The sequence below is a fragment of the Spizellomyces punctatus genome (assembly GCF_000182565.1).
Source record: "Spizellomyces punctatus DAOM BR117 chromosome Unknown supercont1.23, whole genome shotgun sequence".
Classification (NCBI taxonomy): Eukaryota; Fungi; Chytridiomycota; class Chytridiomycetes; order Spizellomycetales; family Spizellomycetaceae; genus Spizellomyces; species Spizellomyces punctatus.
In genome coordinates this window covers 176,058-191,106 of record NW_015971559.1, presented here as the reverse complement: position 1 = coordinate 191,106, position 15,049 = coordinate 176,058, and the positions used below count along the sequence as shown (strand labels likewise).

Below are 15,049 nucleotides of genomic sequence, written 5' to 3'. Positions count from 1 at the left end.
TACGGTTTCTTCACTGGTATAACACACAACTGGGATGTTGCAGTCATGGTTCTTGCCATCCTTGTGCAGGCGTATAAAATAGAGTCGAAAAGCAACGTCCATTTGAACATGCAGATGTAATTACAGAATCAGGCTTTGAAATTCTCTATATCTAGCAACCGTGTATATACAATTCGAAACTATGCCCAACTTCATTGCAGGGCGGGTTTCATTTCGGACAGGCAAGGATGAAATCAGGATCGTTATCCGTGTCCATTTCGTCACTGCTCACATTAATAATGGATTTCCTCTTCCTTTTGGTTGGTGTCACCGAAATGCCTCTTCCCCCTTTTGCACCCGACTTGCTTTTGCGCTTGGTAGCCGAGCTGCGTCGACGAGGAGTTGTATCTCCATTGGCGGTCCGGCTCCGCTTTGTAACCATCTTCGAATCGGACGGTCTAGGACTCCCATCTTCCATTTGCCTCGGACTATGTTTATCAGGAGTTGCTGTTGCGAATTGCGCTTCCTCTCCTTCTCTAGGTTCAACGTCCTCACGAGATGTACGGTAATCCGCATCTATCAATTCCTTGAACTGTAGTCCAATGTCAAGAATCTGCTTTGCATGTCTAGAGCCGGTCCGAACACAATCAATACCTTTCGACATTGCTTTCTGTAGTCGGCCTCCGTCGACATGACCTTGTCCTTTGCAAATGGCATGCGCTCCCAGGACAAGGTGAGAGGTGCTCCCGAAGCTCTTGCCGCCGGTTTCTCCGCCGATCGGGGACCATCATTGGGTCGGTAACCTGACACTCGCCTGGAGCATGCTGCTATTGAGGGTCATGTGCAGCGCATAAAACAACAACTAAAAACGTACGCGGAAGACAAGGCATATAAATTCTGCAAGTGTGTTTGTAATAGAAGCAGCATGCCCATGCCAAGTGATGCCTTCGCCACAACAAGGAGTGGCATTTCTTTCCCTAGATACTACATTTAGAGGAACACAGCTGGCGCCCGTAATAGCGCTACGTACCCTCATCAGCAACGCTCACGTCATCTAAAGATTCGACATAGCGCAGAATTGTTTCGCCCCCAACCGATAAGGCACGGTAAGCGTGGTATATCACTTGCAGTACTTCCTCCTGCGTTTTATATTCAAAGAGCGCCAGATTCTCCGCAACGAAGCGACAATAATCGATGTCCATCTGTGCATCAAAGAGGCAAGTCATTAGAGACCTATCGTACTATATTATCTCAAATACTCATACCATATGTCCGGCTTCAGTTGTCAAAGGCACGTCCAGAAGCTTTACCATATTCATCAAGAATTCGTTTCGCCGCGGTCGTATCCCTTGTATCAATGAATACATTCGTCCAAGCATTGCTTCGTACGAGGTAATTGTACCGCCATCCCCTACGCTCTCGATTTTGAAATATCCTGCGCAGCATCAGCTTCGAATCTTAACAGGTGATTGTCGGGAACGACGTACCCATTACGGTGCTTGACCCAATCTTTATTTCACCTTCAGTCGCCTTCGTCAAGGCTGATACATATTCGTACATCTGTTTGACACAATCCATGTTCTTCGCATGGATGAAACTGGCATGTTTTTCAGCAAGATATTCATGAAGCCTCAGTGCGCGATCTCGGATTTCAGGTACTGGATTTGCTTCTAGGGCCACAATCGGCGGCATACACTGCAACCAAGTCACGTCGATCAGCTAACAAATTCCTGATTATGCCTGGTCACATAGCATACATACCAATAGAGGATGAACTAGACCTTGCTCCAATATCAGCTCAGTCACTTCAAATGCTACGCGCATGAGCTGCAAATTGCTGCTCAAGAGGCAATCGAGCATACGGTCCAAATATGTTTGCATGACGGAACTACTAATGCCGGCCTCGGCCATCTCCTCAGCATTGCCGATTAGGACTTTAATGTCGATGTGCTCATGGACGGCGTTGTCTGGCATAACAGAATACAATTGGGTAAGGTATTGTAGCAACATCAATAGAATCTCCGCGCAACGCCGTGGTAAATTTACCTTTCTTCTGTGCGTCTTTTTGTTGCTCATTCTTTAAGAAGTCCAGAAATACTTTGAGCAGATTAACTTTTAAAAGGATTGACTGCCCAGCGAAGACGACATTCATCACTGAGCGGACGTCATCCCGCAGCATAAGGCGAGGATATGCCATGAAAAGGTGTCCTAATGAAGAATCGTCAGCGGTCAACACCACTACAATTGAAAAACACCATTCTAACCTAGCGCGGTAAGTGCAATCGCTTTTGTGCCTTCTTCACTTCTTGGTTCCAGGAAAAATAGAACGAGCTCACAGACCGCATTCAGGATAGAACCCTATGGTTAGGTTGGGGTTGGTAGAAACTACAGTCAATGATTTTTCTAAGCAGACTGCTTGAGATTTCGGACTCACTGAGGTAATTTCCCGCAGGTCTTTTAATGCAGGCTCTGTAGGCAGGCGATGTATAAGCCAGACCGCTGAATTGCGAACCCTTTTACAGGTAATGCCACAGAACATGTCACAACGCATACCCCCAAGTTTCGCACGGTTTCCATCAAAGTCATAATATCTCGCTAACTGTGCTACAATCAACAAGCACCGCCACGTCATTCGCCAGGCACCGGCGGGCACATTCTTTTTCGACATCACAGCAGCTTCAGTCTTTCTGGTGAAATCTACGCAGCGTTAACTGGAGATAACTGTGACCAGATAAGAATTTGCCCTACCTATACAAGTTTTAAGCACCTTGGTCAATTTGTGATAATGCCTGGTCATGTTGGCTACGATGGCGCACAGACACGGTACCGCAACCGCGACGAGCTAAAAGGAAGAGCGTTTAAAATCGTAGGAATCACATCAGAAGCCTAGCTGAATATTACTTGTTGAGAGCCTTTATTCAATGCTGTGGTCAGGTCGACTTCAATGGAAGTCCACTCATCTAAATCCGGATGCTGAATGACGGAGATGATGTTATGGATGATCACGATCACAATCTGGGCAATCTTTTGTTCAGTCCCGCCATCGTGCTGGAACAGGTCGCAAAGGCAATTTGTCAAAATACGAACACGCACGTGAATAGGAGCGATTCCCTACCTACCACAGGTCCCTTCAAGTATGGTTGAAGTGTCTTTAAGTGCGGCGCAATCAGAGTGGGAAATATTGCACTGAACTCTTGCAAAAGGCTCAAAATATCCTTAATCGCCACCTGTGACGTAGAGTTCAGCAAATGGCCTGATGATGTTACGTATTGAACATACCTTGCAGCTCCGTTCCTCCAAACATAGTATTTCTTCTATGAGACATTCGACTGCGGTTCGGCAAACGTTCATGATATCATTTCTGTCCACTTTGCCGGTGTCCAGTAAACATCTCCGCACTAAGTTGCCAAATAAGTTCGGGGCGTTTGCGTGGCTAGCAACGGCTTCGACCATTAGCAGCGCTCGCTTGCGGATATCACTGCGAGTTGACGTGGATAAAGAACTCCAACTAGCCCACTTGGGTGGTTCATGTTTACAAGGTAGACTATGCGCTTCATGCCCAAATCCCGGGACCTCCGAATGGTTGAAAGTAAACCATATTTCTTGCAATGACTTGAATGCCAGATCCTACAAATAACCGTTTAGGGTAATGCTTAGGAAGTAATCCTGTGAGCATTGAGGTAACCTTAACGGAATTCTCCTCATCCACGAGACGACCGAGTAACTTCACGATAATATCCACCACTATGGATTTGTCGTCATCCCCTTCCAACTTGACTTCCCTCATATAAATATCTCTCAAAAGTTTTACGATCCTCTTACGAACGTTGACACCAACATCCTAGAACGAAACTCATGCGTCTGCTTGACTTTCAATATGAGCTGAGATGAAAGGACATGCATACCATTATCCTGTCACTGATAATTGGGTAGTACTCTTTGATGAGTTGTTTATCACCACTTATCAAGAATTTTCCGACAAGCTCAATAGCTGCATCTCTCACACTGGTGCTCAAATCCATCATACGGGCCTCGAGAAGCTTGCGCATATTTCCGTACCCAAGTACAGACGAATCCGCCACAAAAACTCCTTGCAATGCTTTGAGTGCCTTAGTTCTGAGCATCACGACCTCCGAGTCAAGAGCATTCCCAATGCGAACCATAAACTGCTCGAATGACTCGTACAGAGCCTGTCGTGCAGCAAGTGCTTCCACACAAAATCCTATCGTGGGGCGCAATTCCAGCGTGGCTCCAAAAGGGCTATTAACCGCTTCCGAGGCCAATATGTTGGACGTCGAATGATAGTACCTAAATGTTCCAGCGAAAGCTGAGTAACGTGCATATATATGTTATCAGTACATCTCCTACGACATCGGAACTTACGGTTTCAAAGGGATATCAAGAACCGCTTCACCATAATCAAAAAACAGTGTTCGGACTGTATCTTTCAGCCCGACCGACCATTGTTCCGATGGTGTTAACCTGATCCCATATGCCCAGGTTGAGATGAAAAACGTCTTCGCAGTCTAATGGTACGTTAAAAAGCGATTAGAATACTGCGGTGAAAGTAACAAGAGGTCTGCCTGACAGTACCAATATGGTAGGGTCCTCCGTCCGGCCAGCATCGAGCCATCTCATGACTAGGTTCTGCAGTTCCCGTAACGCGCTTACGCTGCTCACGGAGGTATCTGGCGTTAAGTCAGCGCTTGGGAGTCGAAGAAGGATTTCGGGCATGCCAGCCTGTCGATGCTTGAAAGGTTGCGCTCGTATTTTTGCACAAACAGCTCCAAGCCACTCAACGGCCATGGCTCTGATAGCAGTATCCCCTTGTCTTTTGACATCGTCAAGCACTTGCACCTGCAAATCAATTAGCGACGTTCATTTTGGTGGTAAAGAAAATTTAGTACGAACCGCCAGGCGACTAAAAATCATGCTCAGCAGCTCGGCGGCCGGCCACTCAGGGGTATTTAGCATAACCAAGAGGTCTTGCAAGAACCCGTCCAAAAACGCCTTGTATTCTGCATCATTACTTGATTGACCTTTCCGTGCCCCACGACCTCTTTCCACCTTGGGGGTTAACGACTCGCATGTTGGCTGTGTACAACGATTTAGCAGAAATCGGAGAAAATAGTGAGCACAATGCGATGCGGCGTCTATTCCGCTCTTGCACGCCAACGAAAACTAATGTAATAGCAGGTTAGTCCCGAGATCAACGCAGGTCCAAAGTGTCATCGTCCATGTACCTTTTCGATTGATTGCCATTCCCCCTGCTCCTCTGAATATCCTTCTACGTGCACATCATCCGTTGCCATGTTAGATCGCTTCTCTTCCTGTGATGTCGTAGTTCTCAGCTGCACTTTTGCTGAGTCCTCACTCGTTTCCGATGATCGCCGCAGAAGGTCCTTCGCAGCCTGCTCGAGCGCGATGTGCAAACAGCAGCTCTGTACAAGTTGCAGCACCAACGCCGTCACCATCTGAACAGACGTCCCATCCGCGAGTTTAAATTGCTTTGATATCTTTTTGCTTCCACCTAACTTGCTGCAATTTCCACAGATTTCCTCTAGCATGAAATTTCGGTGCTTGGCATACCGCCCAAAGATCGTTCGACTCAAATATATACCACGGAGTTGCAATTTATCCAAACCAATTGCGTTTCCAAAAGCGGCACCCTCAGCAAAAAAAGGAGATAGAGCTATAAAGGCGACGGTGATAACCAAATCATCGCCAAACACGCCCATATCCAGACAATCACACATCCGGTCCATTATCCGAGTGATTTTGACGACAACTACTGCTAACCGCGATGTCAATTTGATTCTATCACAACCTGCGCGCATCCGCTGCACATCGGAGGTAAGTTCGTCTCCTTCTCGAGTCATTAACTGGAGCGCCGCATACAGTGTTTGGTTCAGCTGTGTCTTCAGAAGATTTAAACAGGAAAGAGTCAGATCTTCGCTGAAAATTGTATCAACGGCCCCTTTATCTGAAGCTGGAGTTCGGCCCTCCCGAGACAACAGAAGGAATGCTGTCAAACACGCATCTAGACTAGTTTCGATTCTTGTCATTGCGGCACCAAAATGTCGACCATAGTCTTCTTCCGATATCCCGTTACCCGACGTCCTTTCCATGTTTGGCGATGCACCAACGAAGCTCGTTCCACCGTCGTGTTCTTCACCGCTGATTTTTTTACTTTGCTTTGTTGCTCGTAATCTGCCAAAGTTGCCGAAACCGGGGTCCAAATATTCTGCATCTTTCACACGTGCCTCAACAATCTTGGACAATCGTTTCATGGAAGATCGACCAACCTCCTCGATCAATTGCAAAATATCGTTGACAGTGTCGAGTTTGATTAGGTACTTGTTCAGTTCAGTTAAGATTCCACAAGTTACAAGTCCACCTCTGTCAAAGAATAAGCTAGTACCCTCATCAACCTCCGACTCCTTCAGCAGACAATCCTCCGCGGCCAGCAGGGATTCAATGAGTTCTGAGCATCTCTTCAATGAATGAGACTGATCAGCCACCCTATGCTGATCGTCACTTTCGGGGTTGACGGATCGTTTTCTTTTTTTCAAGGCTGGCGACAAAGGGTCTTTCGAGTCCAGCTCATTGTGTTGCGAATATTCAGATACATTATGGTTGGTATTGTTCGGGACAGCAGTGGCGGGGGAGAAGCTTCGCCTCTTGGCATCGATTAAAACTTGAACTTCCGCAAAAGAAGTCCGTCGTCGCTTTATTGATCCTGGTCCGCGCGGCGTGCTATTTTCGCCATCAAGCATAGCCGGAATATCTGGCTCATGATGTCCTGGTGTTACGTCCATCGGTCCGGCGGCATGACGTACATTTCGCCCTACAACAGCACGCTCTCCGTCCATGGACTGATCGTGCATGATGACACCTGACACTTCCTTCGGTGTTGGGGGAAAAATAATGTTCTGTTCCTGGTGACTTGGAGCATCCGACAATCTTCTTTGGGACAATGAGACGGTTCGGGAAAGAAAAACGGGACTTGGCGTCGGTAAGGTTGTAGTGCGTAGAGATCCCTGGTCTACCTCTTTATCGTACTCTATGGTGGCCGAATCCGCGGCGCCGATGTAAGCAGGATGAGATACAAAATTTTGTGCCGTCTCAACCAGCGGATGCACTTCTGATGCATTATCAGAGTTGAGAATTGACGCTGACTGGAGTAGTGAAGGTTGTGAGTTGAAAATTGAGGTACGCGGGATCGCAAAATCGACATTGGCTGTTGGAAAAGGCAAAAAATAAGCGGAAAGTGCCTAAATACAGGCATCAAAGACTTTTCACCTACATACCCCGAGATTGGGTACGTTGGATCGGTAGCATCGCAGAGAAATTCAATATATTTTGAGCCAGGGCGGGTGGGTCACCATCACGACTACCACCTCGTTGTTGATACAAGGTATGTCGACGATGTGGTAAAGCAAACGACGAAGTTCGGAGACGTCTGTAATGGGACAGCAATGAGATACTGTAAAAGTCATTGCAGTTTTAGGCACCTGCTGGCATCCCTCACTCACAGATAACTGATATCCACATTGCCGATTAGATCCTGGACCACAGGAAGGGTCATCCCATCTATTCGCTTCATTACTGCGTTACAATCTGTATCATCCAACAAGCTTCGTGGAAGCAATTTCAACAGTGTAAGGTCAGGAAGCAGATTTGCCGCTATTTACGTTAACCATGAGTTGAATATGTAGGATCTCCCTCGGAAGCACCAGGTGTCTTACCATCAATAGCTGGCGTCAGTGGTGCTAAAGGCTGGGCTCTTAGCGCACCCACTACGTCCGTACATGTTCCCAGTGCAGTTCCAGAAGGACATTCCACCAACTGTTGGTTTGCAAATACCTCTGCTGGAGGTTGGGGTGGTTGGTCCGTTTGGCTGGGAGGCCGAAAAGACTCGGTCCTAAATAGAAACCCCGCCTGCATGCGTTATATCACCGCCAAGCTTCTGCAGTAGTAGCTGTGACTAGAAATGCACTTTGCGAGGAACGGGGTGTTTCTTGGGAAAACGTTGGACGTGGTGCAGAACATGAAGTTGCCAGCCACTTATACACGTGAACCAGAGGTCAACATTGTTGGTATAGCAACGCTGCCGCAAGGTCAGGGCTCTGGGCGATGCTCCGGATTCTGGCAATGTTTAAGGAAAACACCGAAGCAGCCAGCAGGAGAACATAAACACGACGAGTTAACACAAACCCTTCGATTGCGACGCCTGTAGATTCTTAGAGGATTTTATAAAATGTGAGAGCGACTAGCAATCGCGGGTGGTTGAGAGGAACGAAGGTTTTGGGCTGACTCTGAAATACTGCAGTGAGCAGCGGTGGTCGTCGGAACTTGACGTTTGTTACTCTTCAAAATGGTACGCATATGGAAATCCTGCGTTACACAATGTTGAAGGTGACTTCTCATGTTGTTCTAGGCGGACAAGGCGAGCTTCGACGCCAAGATAGCGGATCTTCAAAAGAAGATTAGCATCGAGCAGACGGTGTATGAAGGGGCAAACAAAATGTTCAGAAATCTCACCGACCGAAGCGCCCGCGAACAGTGTGAGATGAATGCCCTAGAGTCAAAACGCCGGCTAGAGTTTCTCGAAGGGGAGCTCCGGAAGCTTCACCTTCGTAAAGCCAGCAGTGCGTCTGGTTCATCGGGTTCCACCGATGGGTTGTCCGATGCGAACGGGCACATCATTTTCGGAAGCCGCCACAGTTCTCTCGATGGGGGAATGGATACACACCCTCCAGGTGGATCCGGCACTCCACCTCAGCGCACATCATCCGGGCCAAATCTGTTCGGGAACTTGATGAACCTGGGTCGTGGACTTTCGGGATCCACTGTACCCTCCCCTGGTCCTTCGACATCGGCCACTCCTACTCGCCGGAACTCCGGCGGAGGCTCAGCAACATCATTCGAAGGATCCAATTCGAATGGAGTTACGAAATTCGACTATCTCAAGTACGGAACGGCATTGACTACGGAAAAGGTTAAATATCGACTCAAAGAAGTGAGGCATAAGTTGGATGTGGAGCAGAAGGTTAAGGCGGGGACGGAAAATATGGTGAAGGCCATTGCGGACGCACCCTCTGCATCTCAAGACCCAACTGTAATGGGAGAATTGCTGGAAAAAATAGCTGAAGCGAACGCGAAGTTGGCCTTTCTGCAGAAAGCGGAGCATAAATATTCTGGATTATCCGTTTCTGACGAAGAAGAAGAAGAGGGATATCTCGCTGGTATTGTATCCTGCATTGGGTTTATCTGCTGGGTCCAACATTGATTATGTGAGCTTATGACATTCCAGATGTTCGGCTTCGAAAGACAGGTCGATTGCGTGCCAGGATAATTGGTGCGTCGAACCTTCCTGGTCGACGGTCTAGTAAAGACGAACTGGTTGCAATTGTACGAGTGGATGGTACAATTAAGCATGAGACCAAGCCCACGCGAACTCAGTGGCATGAATTCATCGACATACAGGTGGATAAGGCCCAAGAGGTTGAGATAGCTGTGTACGACCGAAATTGGACTTTGCTAGGACTGGTCTGGTTTCGATTATGGGAGTTAGAAGATGACCTGAAAGCCAAATATGGTACAGCATACGAGACCGTGGACGTGGAGGAGACTTGGTTGGATATGGAACCTGCCGGCCAACTCCTAGTGCGTCTGAACTTCATCTCAATGGGGCGCGCCAAAACAGCTAGGGACCAGGTTTTCCGACGGAACCCAGTTCAGAAGGTCTTTCCTAAAAACGGACATCGGTTCCTGCCGCAGAGCTTTTACCACGTTATGCAATGCGCTCTGTGTAATGAATTTCTTGGTAGACAAGGATATCAATGTCAAAGTAAGGTGAACCATTCCCGCACTCCTGTACTGTTCAATTCACTATTTTCGCGTATCGACTATGAAACACACAGATTGCGCGTACACTGTACATGCCAAATGTTATAATCGAGTCATCACCAAATGTATCACCAAGGACGACATCAAAGCAGTATGTAGCCCCCATGACGAGTTGAAATATGTTCGCTGGGCTCATGTTGTCTTCGCAGGGCAAGGACTCAAATACAGGTCAACTCCTGAAGTATACGATTCCACATCGCTGGGAAAATGTAACCAACCTTGGTGCCGCGTGGTGCACGCACTGTGGATACATCCTTCCTCCTGGACGAAAAATGCATCGCTGCACTGAATGTAGTAAAACCAGTCACCGTGAATGCTCTCCAATGGTACCACACTTTTGCGGACTAGCACCAGAAATGGCAGACACATTGGTGGCTGCATTCGAAGAGCATGAAAGAAAAATGCATCAAAAAGAAATGGAAGAGGCGGAGAAAGCGAGACGAGCTGTGATGGTTATTGACACCAGCGTCGGCGGGGCGGGTACCTCATCACCAACGAGCGCGTTGTCTCCTCCTCCGACGGTCATGGAACATCCCCAACGTCCCGAGACCCCTGTTAAACCACCCCCTCGAAGCCAATCCATTCCACAGGTATCCTATAATTCAGGTTCTTCTGGAAAAACGTGTCTCATAACCGACTTCCCAGTTTGAACAGCCAGCGGTCCCAGCTCCTGGTTCCCATTTATCTGCACACCCGCCAAAGCCGCTGCCTCAAATACCACAGCAATCTTATCAGCACCTACCTTTGCCAAGCGCGACTGTGGAAATCCGACCAGGTGGGAAAAGCCCTATTGATGGCCAGTTTCCCCCTCCGCCTCCTTATAGAGGTGGAGTGCCGTTGCCCATTCCACCCCGTCCAGAGGGTTCAGCTGGGAGACAACAACCACAACAAGGAGTTGTACCCAGACCATTACGATTGCCTGCCACCGATGTTACACTCAATGACTTCGACTTTCTGGCTGTTCTTGGCCGCGGCGCTTTTGGCAAAGTTATGCTGGCCACCGAGAAGGCTACGCAACAGCTGTACGCTATAAAAGCTCTGAAGAAAGAATTTATCATTCAGAACGATGACGTGAAGAGCACGAAGCTAGAAAAACGTATCTTCCAAGCTGCGTCTGCAGCACATCATCCATATCTGGTCAATCTCCACTCCTGCTTTCAAACGGATACCCGGGTATACTTCGTAATGGAGTATGTTAGTGGGGGCGATTTGATGGCGCACATCCAGGAGAAGAAGCGGTTCTCGCAGGCGAGAGCCAAGTTCTACGCGTGCGAAGTTCTATTGGCTTTGGAGTACTTTCACAAAAACAACATTATCTATCGGTATGTAGTTCCAGGGATTCATATACTGGTGAGCGGGAAAACCTAAGTGGATCCGAACCTTTCCTATTGCAGCGATCTGAAACTCGATAATATCCTCATGGCACCAGACGGCCATATAAAGGTGGCTGATTACGGTATCTGCAAGGAAAATATGCCTTACGGACAAACTACACGGACCTTCTGTGGAACGCCCGACTATATGGCACCGGAAGTACTCATGTCCAACCGCTACGGACGAGCCGTTGACTGGTGGAGCTTTGGTGTTTTGATTTATGTTATGCTCGTTGGAAGGGTAAATTGATCATCTCGACCGTCTACGACGTCTCTTGCAACTCTGGCTGATATCCCTATAGTATCCCTTCCACGGAGAAGATGAACAGGACGTGCTGGATGCGATCTTAAACGATGCCGTAGAGTATCCATCTAATATCCCCAGGGATACCTTATCACTATTGCAAGGGGTAAGCTGCATACATGGGGTCCTAGCGGGGCGCCTAGTCCTAATTTTGACAACCTTGGCTACTGTATACTGACGTCAACTCTCCCTGAAAGCTGATGAACAAAAATCCGGCGCGCCGACTAGGGGGTGGACGTTTGGATGCAGAAGAAGTTAAGAGACATCCATATTTTGCTGGGGTTGATTGGCAGGCCTTTATGGAAAGGCGTGTGACCCCTCCTTGGATACCCACTATCGTGAGTGTTTGGTTTCTTTCATGATGGTATCATCAAAAAACTCACTGGGTTGGATCGTAGCGCCATGCAACGGATGTGTCAAACTTTGATCCAGAGTTTACGCGTGAGAAGCCGGTGCTAACACCGATCAATTCAGTTTTGAGCGCCGCAGATCAGAATGAGTTTAGAGATTTCACTTATATCTCTGACTGGGCTGTTCAAGCGCGGGCAGTGTCTGTGCGATGATGATGGAAGACTATTTAGTGTATCCATACCGAAGGCGCTCTTGGATAATTTGGATGTTTTTTATACAATGGAATTTCAGGGTCTTAATTTCGCCACGATACCTCCTGCCAGGTATTCAAATTGTGAACCCACTGCACTGTGCAGAATACACAAATATTCCAAGCCAGGTCATAATTCATAAATGGTATACTTGATCATCTGTAACCTGATGTGTGCTGTCACTAGGTGTTGAGGACTCTTCTGCCCGCTTTCTCTTCTTTAACCCTACTATCATTCTTTCATATTCCGCTTTATACCGCTCGTGATGTTTTCTTTTTTCTTCTTCGGTTTCTACAGTCACTTCATGCCCCGGAATACTGGTGAATGGGGTAGGAGGGGTACTGGCCATTGCCTTCTCCCACTCTGCCAGCTCGCGGGATACTTGAAAGTCACTCTTTGGTTGTGGATGATCCAAATTTGCATTGTATCGCTTCACCCACTCCGCGTGTCGTTTAATCAGAGTAGACCTATCTCCACTAGATGGAAGACCATCATCCTATTGGGAGGTCAACAACTGCTTGAGGCATTAAGGTGGTGCCGGATCTTACCCGCAGTAGCTTACGCAGTTTAGATTCGCTACAAAGTGAATACGGAACAGATGCTTTTGGCCGCCGGGAATTTCTTCTACAAGAACGATCGCTTAGACCATATTTGGGTGGGAGCCGGACAAATCTCTCACCTATTTATAGTAGACGCCGACCAAGATTGAACACTTGGTTCCTCTGTCCGCGTTGCAAACGACGTGCAACCGCTATCTATATGTCGATCCAAATCTCTTGCCTTTGTTGCATTGAGGCATAAAGGACAGATGACCGGCGTGTCTCCTGGTTGGATACAGGGCCGCTTTAGACAAACCATGAGAGGGCTCTGAAGTATTTCACTTACCCAGTGGCTGCAACTGTGATAGCTGGCCAAGGGATGAGGATCCCCGAGGTTTAGAGGCGTCTGTGAGCTCTCTGCCTTTTGCGAATCGCGTGTCGTAGCGGCGAGAACCACTCGCAGGATCGCGTATACCATGCGCATCTGAGGACTCACGTTGATTATTGACGTTGGTAGCAGGGTCATCGACAGTATCCGTTGCCGAGTGGGTATCAGCACGAGTTACTGGTACAGGACAAACCCTGGATGACAACAGTGACGATAGGAAAGGCAAGTGCAGAGAACGACAACGGCTAAAGTGCATGACACTATCGTCAAGGGCTTTGCAAAGAAAGATTGAATATCCGACGTTAGCTTACAGATACATGGACCAGGCATCCCTCTTCACAAAGCTTTGCTTCCAGCACCTCTGTTCGGTTTCATATCCGCCAGACCTTGAACCGTTATTCTGCAGGTAGGACACTCCATGGTATGTGCCAAGTGGCTGCGAAGGCAAAGGGAACAAAAGGTATGGGAGCAGGGTAGAGACATTGCAGCCTAAGAAAAGCTTTAGGTGAGGAAACCTTGCCACAGCAGTCACGACCAGGATCACAAAGGGCAGCACGTACTCGGTAGAAGTCCTTACATATCGTACACCGAAACGAATCGTCGAGTGCATAGAAACCAGAGAGCTCTGAAGGCCAATCCGAGGGATGAGTGAGGTCATTATCGTCGAGTGATTGGGTTGGGTTTTGCAGACGATCGCTCATATCTCAACAGCGCAATTCGCCAGGAGTAAAGTAATCCGGTTACTGCATGCGATCTCGGACAAAGTCACATGTTTGATCCCACTGTGTGTTTATATGTGTGTTCTGACTTTTGCATCATTACATATCTCTTTATTGTAATACACAGAGATCTGTTACTGCCCGAGATTCAACAACAAATTCGCTCCGTTACTGCCCCCTCCCCCCGGCAGATATGTGATGTTCCTAGCCTTAGCAAGTGTCGCGGCAATCTCTTTGCTGGTCTCAATTCTCCTCAATTCCAAATGAGCTTGGCCGCTTTTCTTATACGCATCTGACAATAATTGTGCGGCTTGAGATTCTCCCTCGGCGCGAATAATACTCGCTAGCTTTTCTTGCTCCGCCTTCTCCACCACAAATCTTGCGCGTTCGGCTTCTTGTTGCGCTATTACCTTTTGCTCAACAGCTTCAGTAAATTCTCGACCAAATGTCAAATGTGTCTACATATACATTAGAGTGATGAGTTCAACGTCAGGACGTGATTCAATTAGGAGCTACGTACGATGGACACGTCGTCCAACAAAATATTGAATTCTCTAGCGCGCTTCATCAATTCCTCGCGGATACGAAGAGAGACCTATGATAGATAGAGGCAAGTCGTTAACAACGCTGCAACTACCGTAGATCTACGACAAGAGACATTTCCTAACCTGGTCACGCTGAGTGATCAACTCACTGGCATCAAATTGTGCCACGATACTCTTCAAGACTTCATTCCCAATACTAGGCAGAACCCTATCATCATAGTCTGGACCGAGACTTTGATAGATAGTGGGGATTCGAGAAAGTTCGGGCCGATGTAAGACTCGCAGAGTTAGGGACACCATTTGCATGTCTTTTGAGCCGGTTGTTGTGGAGATATTACGAGGCTTTGTTCGGACGTCAAAATTAATGGCCTTCTGCAACCAGGGGACAAGGAAGTGTGTGCCTTCGGGGACGACTACAGGAAGGACCCCACGGAGGCGGTCAAAGATGACTGCACGATGCCCTCCTTCAACTGAAAACGAAGTTAGATACTTCGGGGGAAGTAAAGGTAGGTACTTGCCGATTACCATTGTACATGCTACTCTGTAATCCGGCAACCAGTGCACCGACCGGTACAGCCCAGCGGGCAAGGGACTCTAATGCCGCTGTAGACATTACTGTGTGTCAAATGTTCCAGCGTCGACTTGGGAGGACAAGTTCTCGCTGTTGCATGACGTTTCCCGATTCGAC

At 47.9% G+C, this 15,049-nt stretch overlaps 4 protein-coding genes across 4 annotated transcripts; 1 reads left to right on the top strand and 3 right to left on the bottom strand.

The window, feature by feature from the left end:
- Positions 1-81: 81 nt before the first annotated feature.
- SPPG_08618 (uncharacterized protein) lies at positions 82-7,993 on the bottom strand. The gene is made up of 24 exons (XM_016756764.1): positions 7,728-7,993; positions 7,515-7,665; positions 7,290-7,441; positions 5,223-7,219; positions 4,891-5,160; positions 4,573-4,836; positions 4,363-4,505; positions 3,885-4,287; positions 3,665-3,820; positions 3,259-3,606; positions 3,099-3,206; positions 2,881-3,027; positions 2,728-2,821; positions 2,533-2,676; positions 2,414-2,448; positions 2,244-2,337; positions 2,026-2,187; positions 1,741-1,946; positions 1,467-1,674; positions 1,245-1,414; positions 1,010-1,181; positions 854-956; positions 634-793; positions 82-571 (listed from the first exon to the last, which is right to left on the bottom strand). Exons 1-24 carry the CDS (start codon positions 7,924-7,926, stop codon positions 209-211), a joined length of 6,249 nt encoding a protein of 2,082 aa, XP_016604063.1. The 5' UTR covers positions 7,927-7,993; the 3' UTR covers positions 82-208.
- Positions 7,994-8,141: 148 nt separating this feature from the next.
- On the top strand, positions 8,142-12,317 carry SPPG_08617 (AGC/PKC protein kinase). The gene is made up of 11 exons (XM_016756763.1): positions 8,142-8,241; positions 8,312-8,359; positions 8,420-9,227; positions 9,296-9,832; positions 9,906-9,982; positions 10,041-10,481; positions 10,537-11,213; positions 11,286-11,505; positions 11,567-11,674; positions 11,766-11,906; positions 11,967-12,317. The coding sequence occupies exons 2-11, from the start codon at positions 8,357-8,359 to the stop codon at positions 12,129-12,131; spliced, it is 3,177 nt and encodes a 1,058-aa protein (XP_016604062.1). The 5' UTR covers positions 8,142-8,241; positions 8,312-8,356; the 3' UTR covers positions 12,132-12,317.
- SPPG_09562 (DNA repair protein rad18) lies at positions 12,307-13,798 on the bottom strand (the record flags this gene model as incomplete). Its single annotated transcript, XM_016757738.1, has 6 exons — positions 12,307-12,666; positions 12,719-12,794; positions 12,850-12,994; positions 13,056-13,370; positions 13,457-13,586; positions 13,658-13,798. The coding sequence occupies 6 exons, from the start codon at positions 13,796-13,798 to the stop codon at positions 12,307-12,309; spliced, it is 1,167 nt and encodes a 388-aa protein (XP_016604061.1).
- Positions 13,799-13,950: 152 nt separating this feature from the next.
- SPPG_09561 (prohibitin subunit PHB1) lies at positions 13,951-14,974 on the bottom strand (the record flags this gene model as incomplete). Its single annotated transcript, XM_016757737.1, has 4 exons — positions 13,951-14,274; positions 14,337-14,411; positions 14,485-14,831; positions 14,887-14,974. The coding sequence occupies 4 exons, from the start codon at positions 14,972-14,974 to the stop codon at positions 13,951-13,953; spliced, it is 834 nt and encodes a 277-aa protein (XP_016604060.1).
- Between the last annotated feature and the right edge of the window lie 75 nt (positions 14,975-15,049).

Coding starts and splice junctions, on each gene's coding strand:
- SPPG_08618 (XM_016756764.1), bottom strand. CDS start 7,926: ATGCAGGCGGGGTTTCTATTTAGGACCGAGTCTTTTCGGCCTCCCAGC. Junction 4,506..4,572: donor CGGAGGACCCTACCATATTG/GTACTGTCAGGC, acceptor ACGTACCATTAG/ACTGCGAAGACGTTTTTCAT. Junction 2,338..2,413: donor ACCTGCGGGAAATTACCTCA/GTGAGTCCGAAA, acceptor ACCTAACCATAG/GGTTCTATCCTGAATGCGGT.
- SPPG_08617 (XM_016756763.1), top strand. Junction 9,833..9,905: donor ACAAGGATATCAATGTCAAA/GTAAGGTGAACC, acceptor TGAAACACACAG/ATTGCGCGTACACTGTACAT. Junction 10,482..10,536: donor GAAGCCAATCCATTCCACAG/GTATCCTATAAT, acceptor CCGACTTCCCAG/TTTGAACAGCCAGCGGTCCC.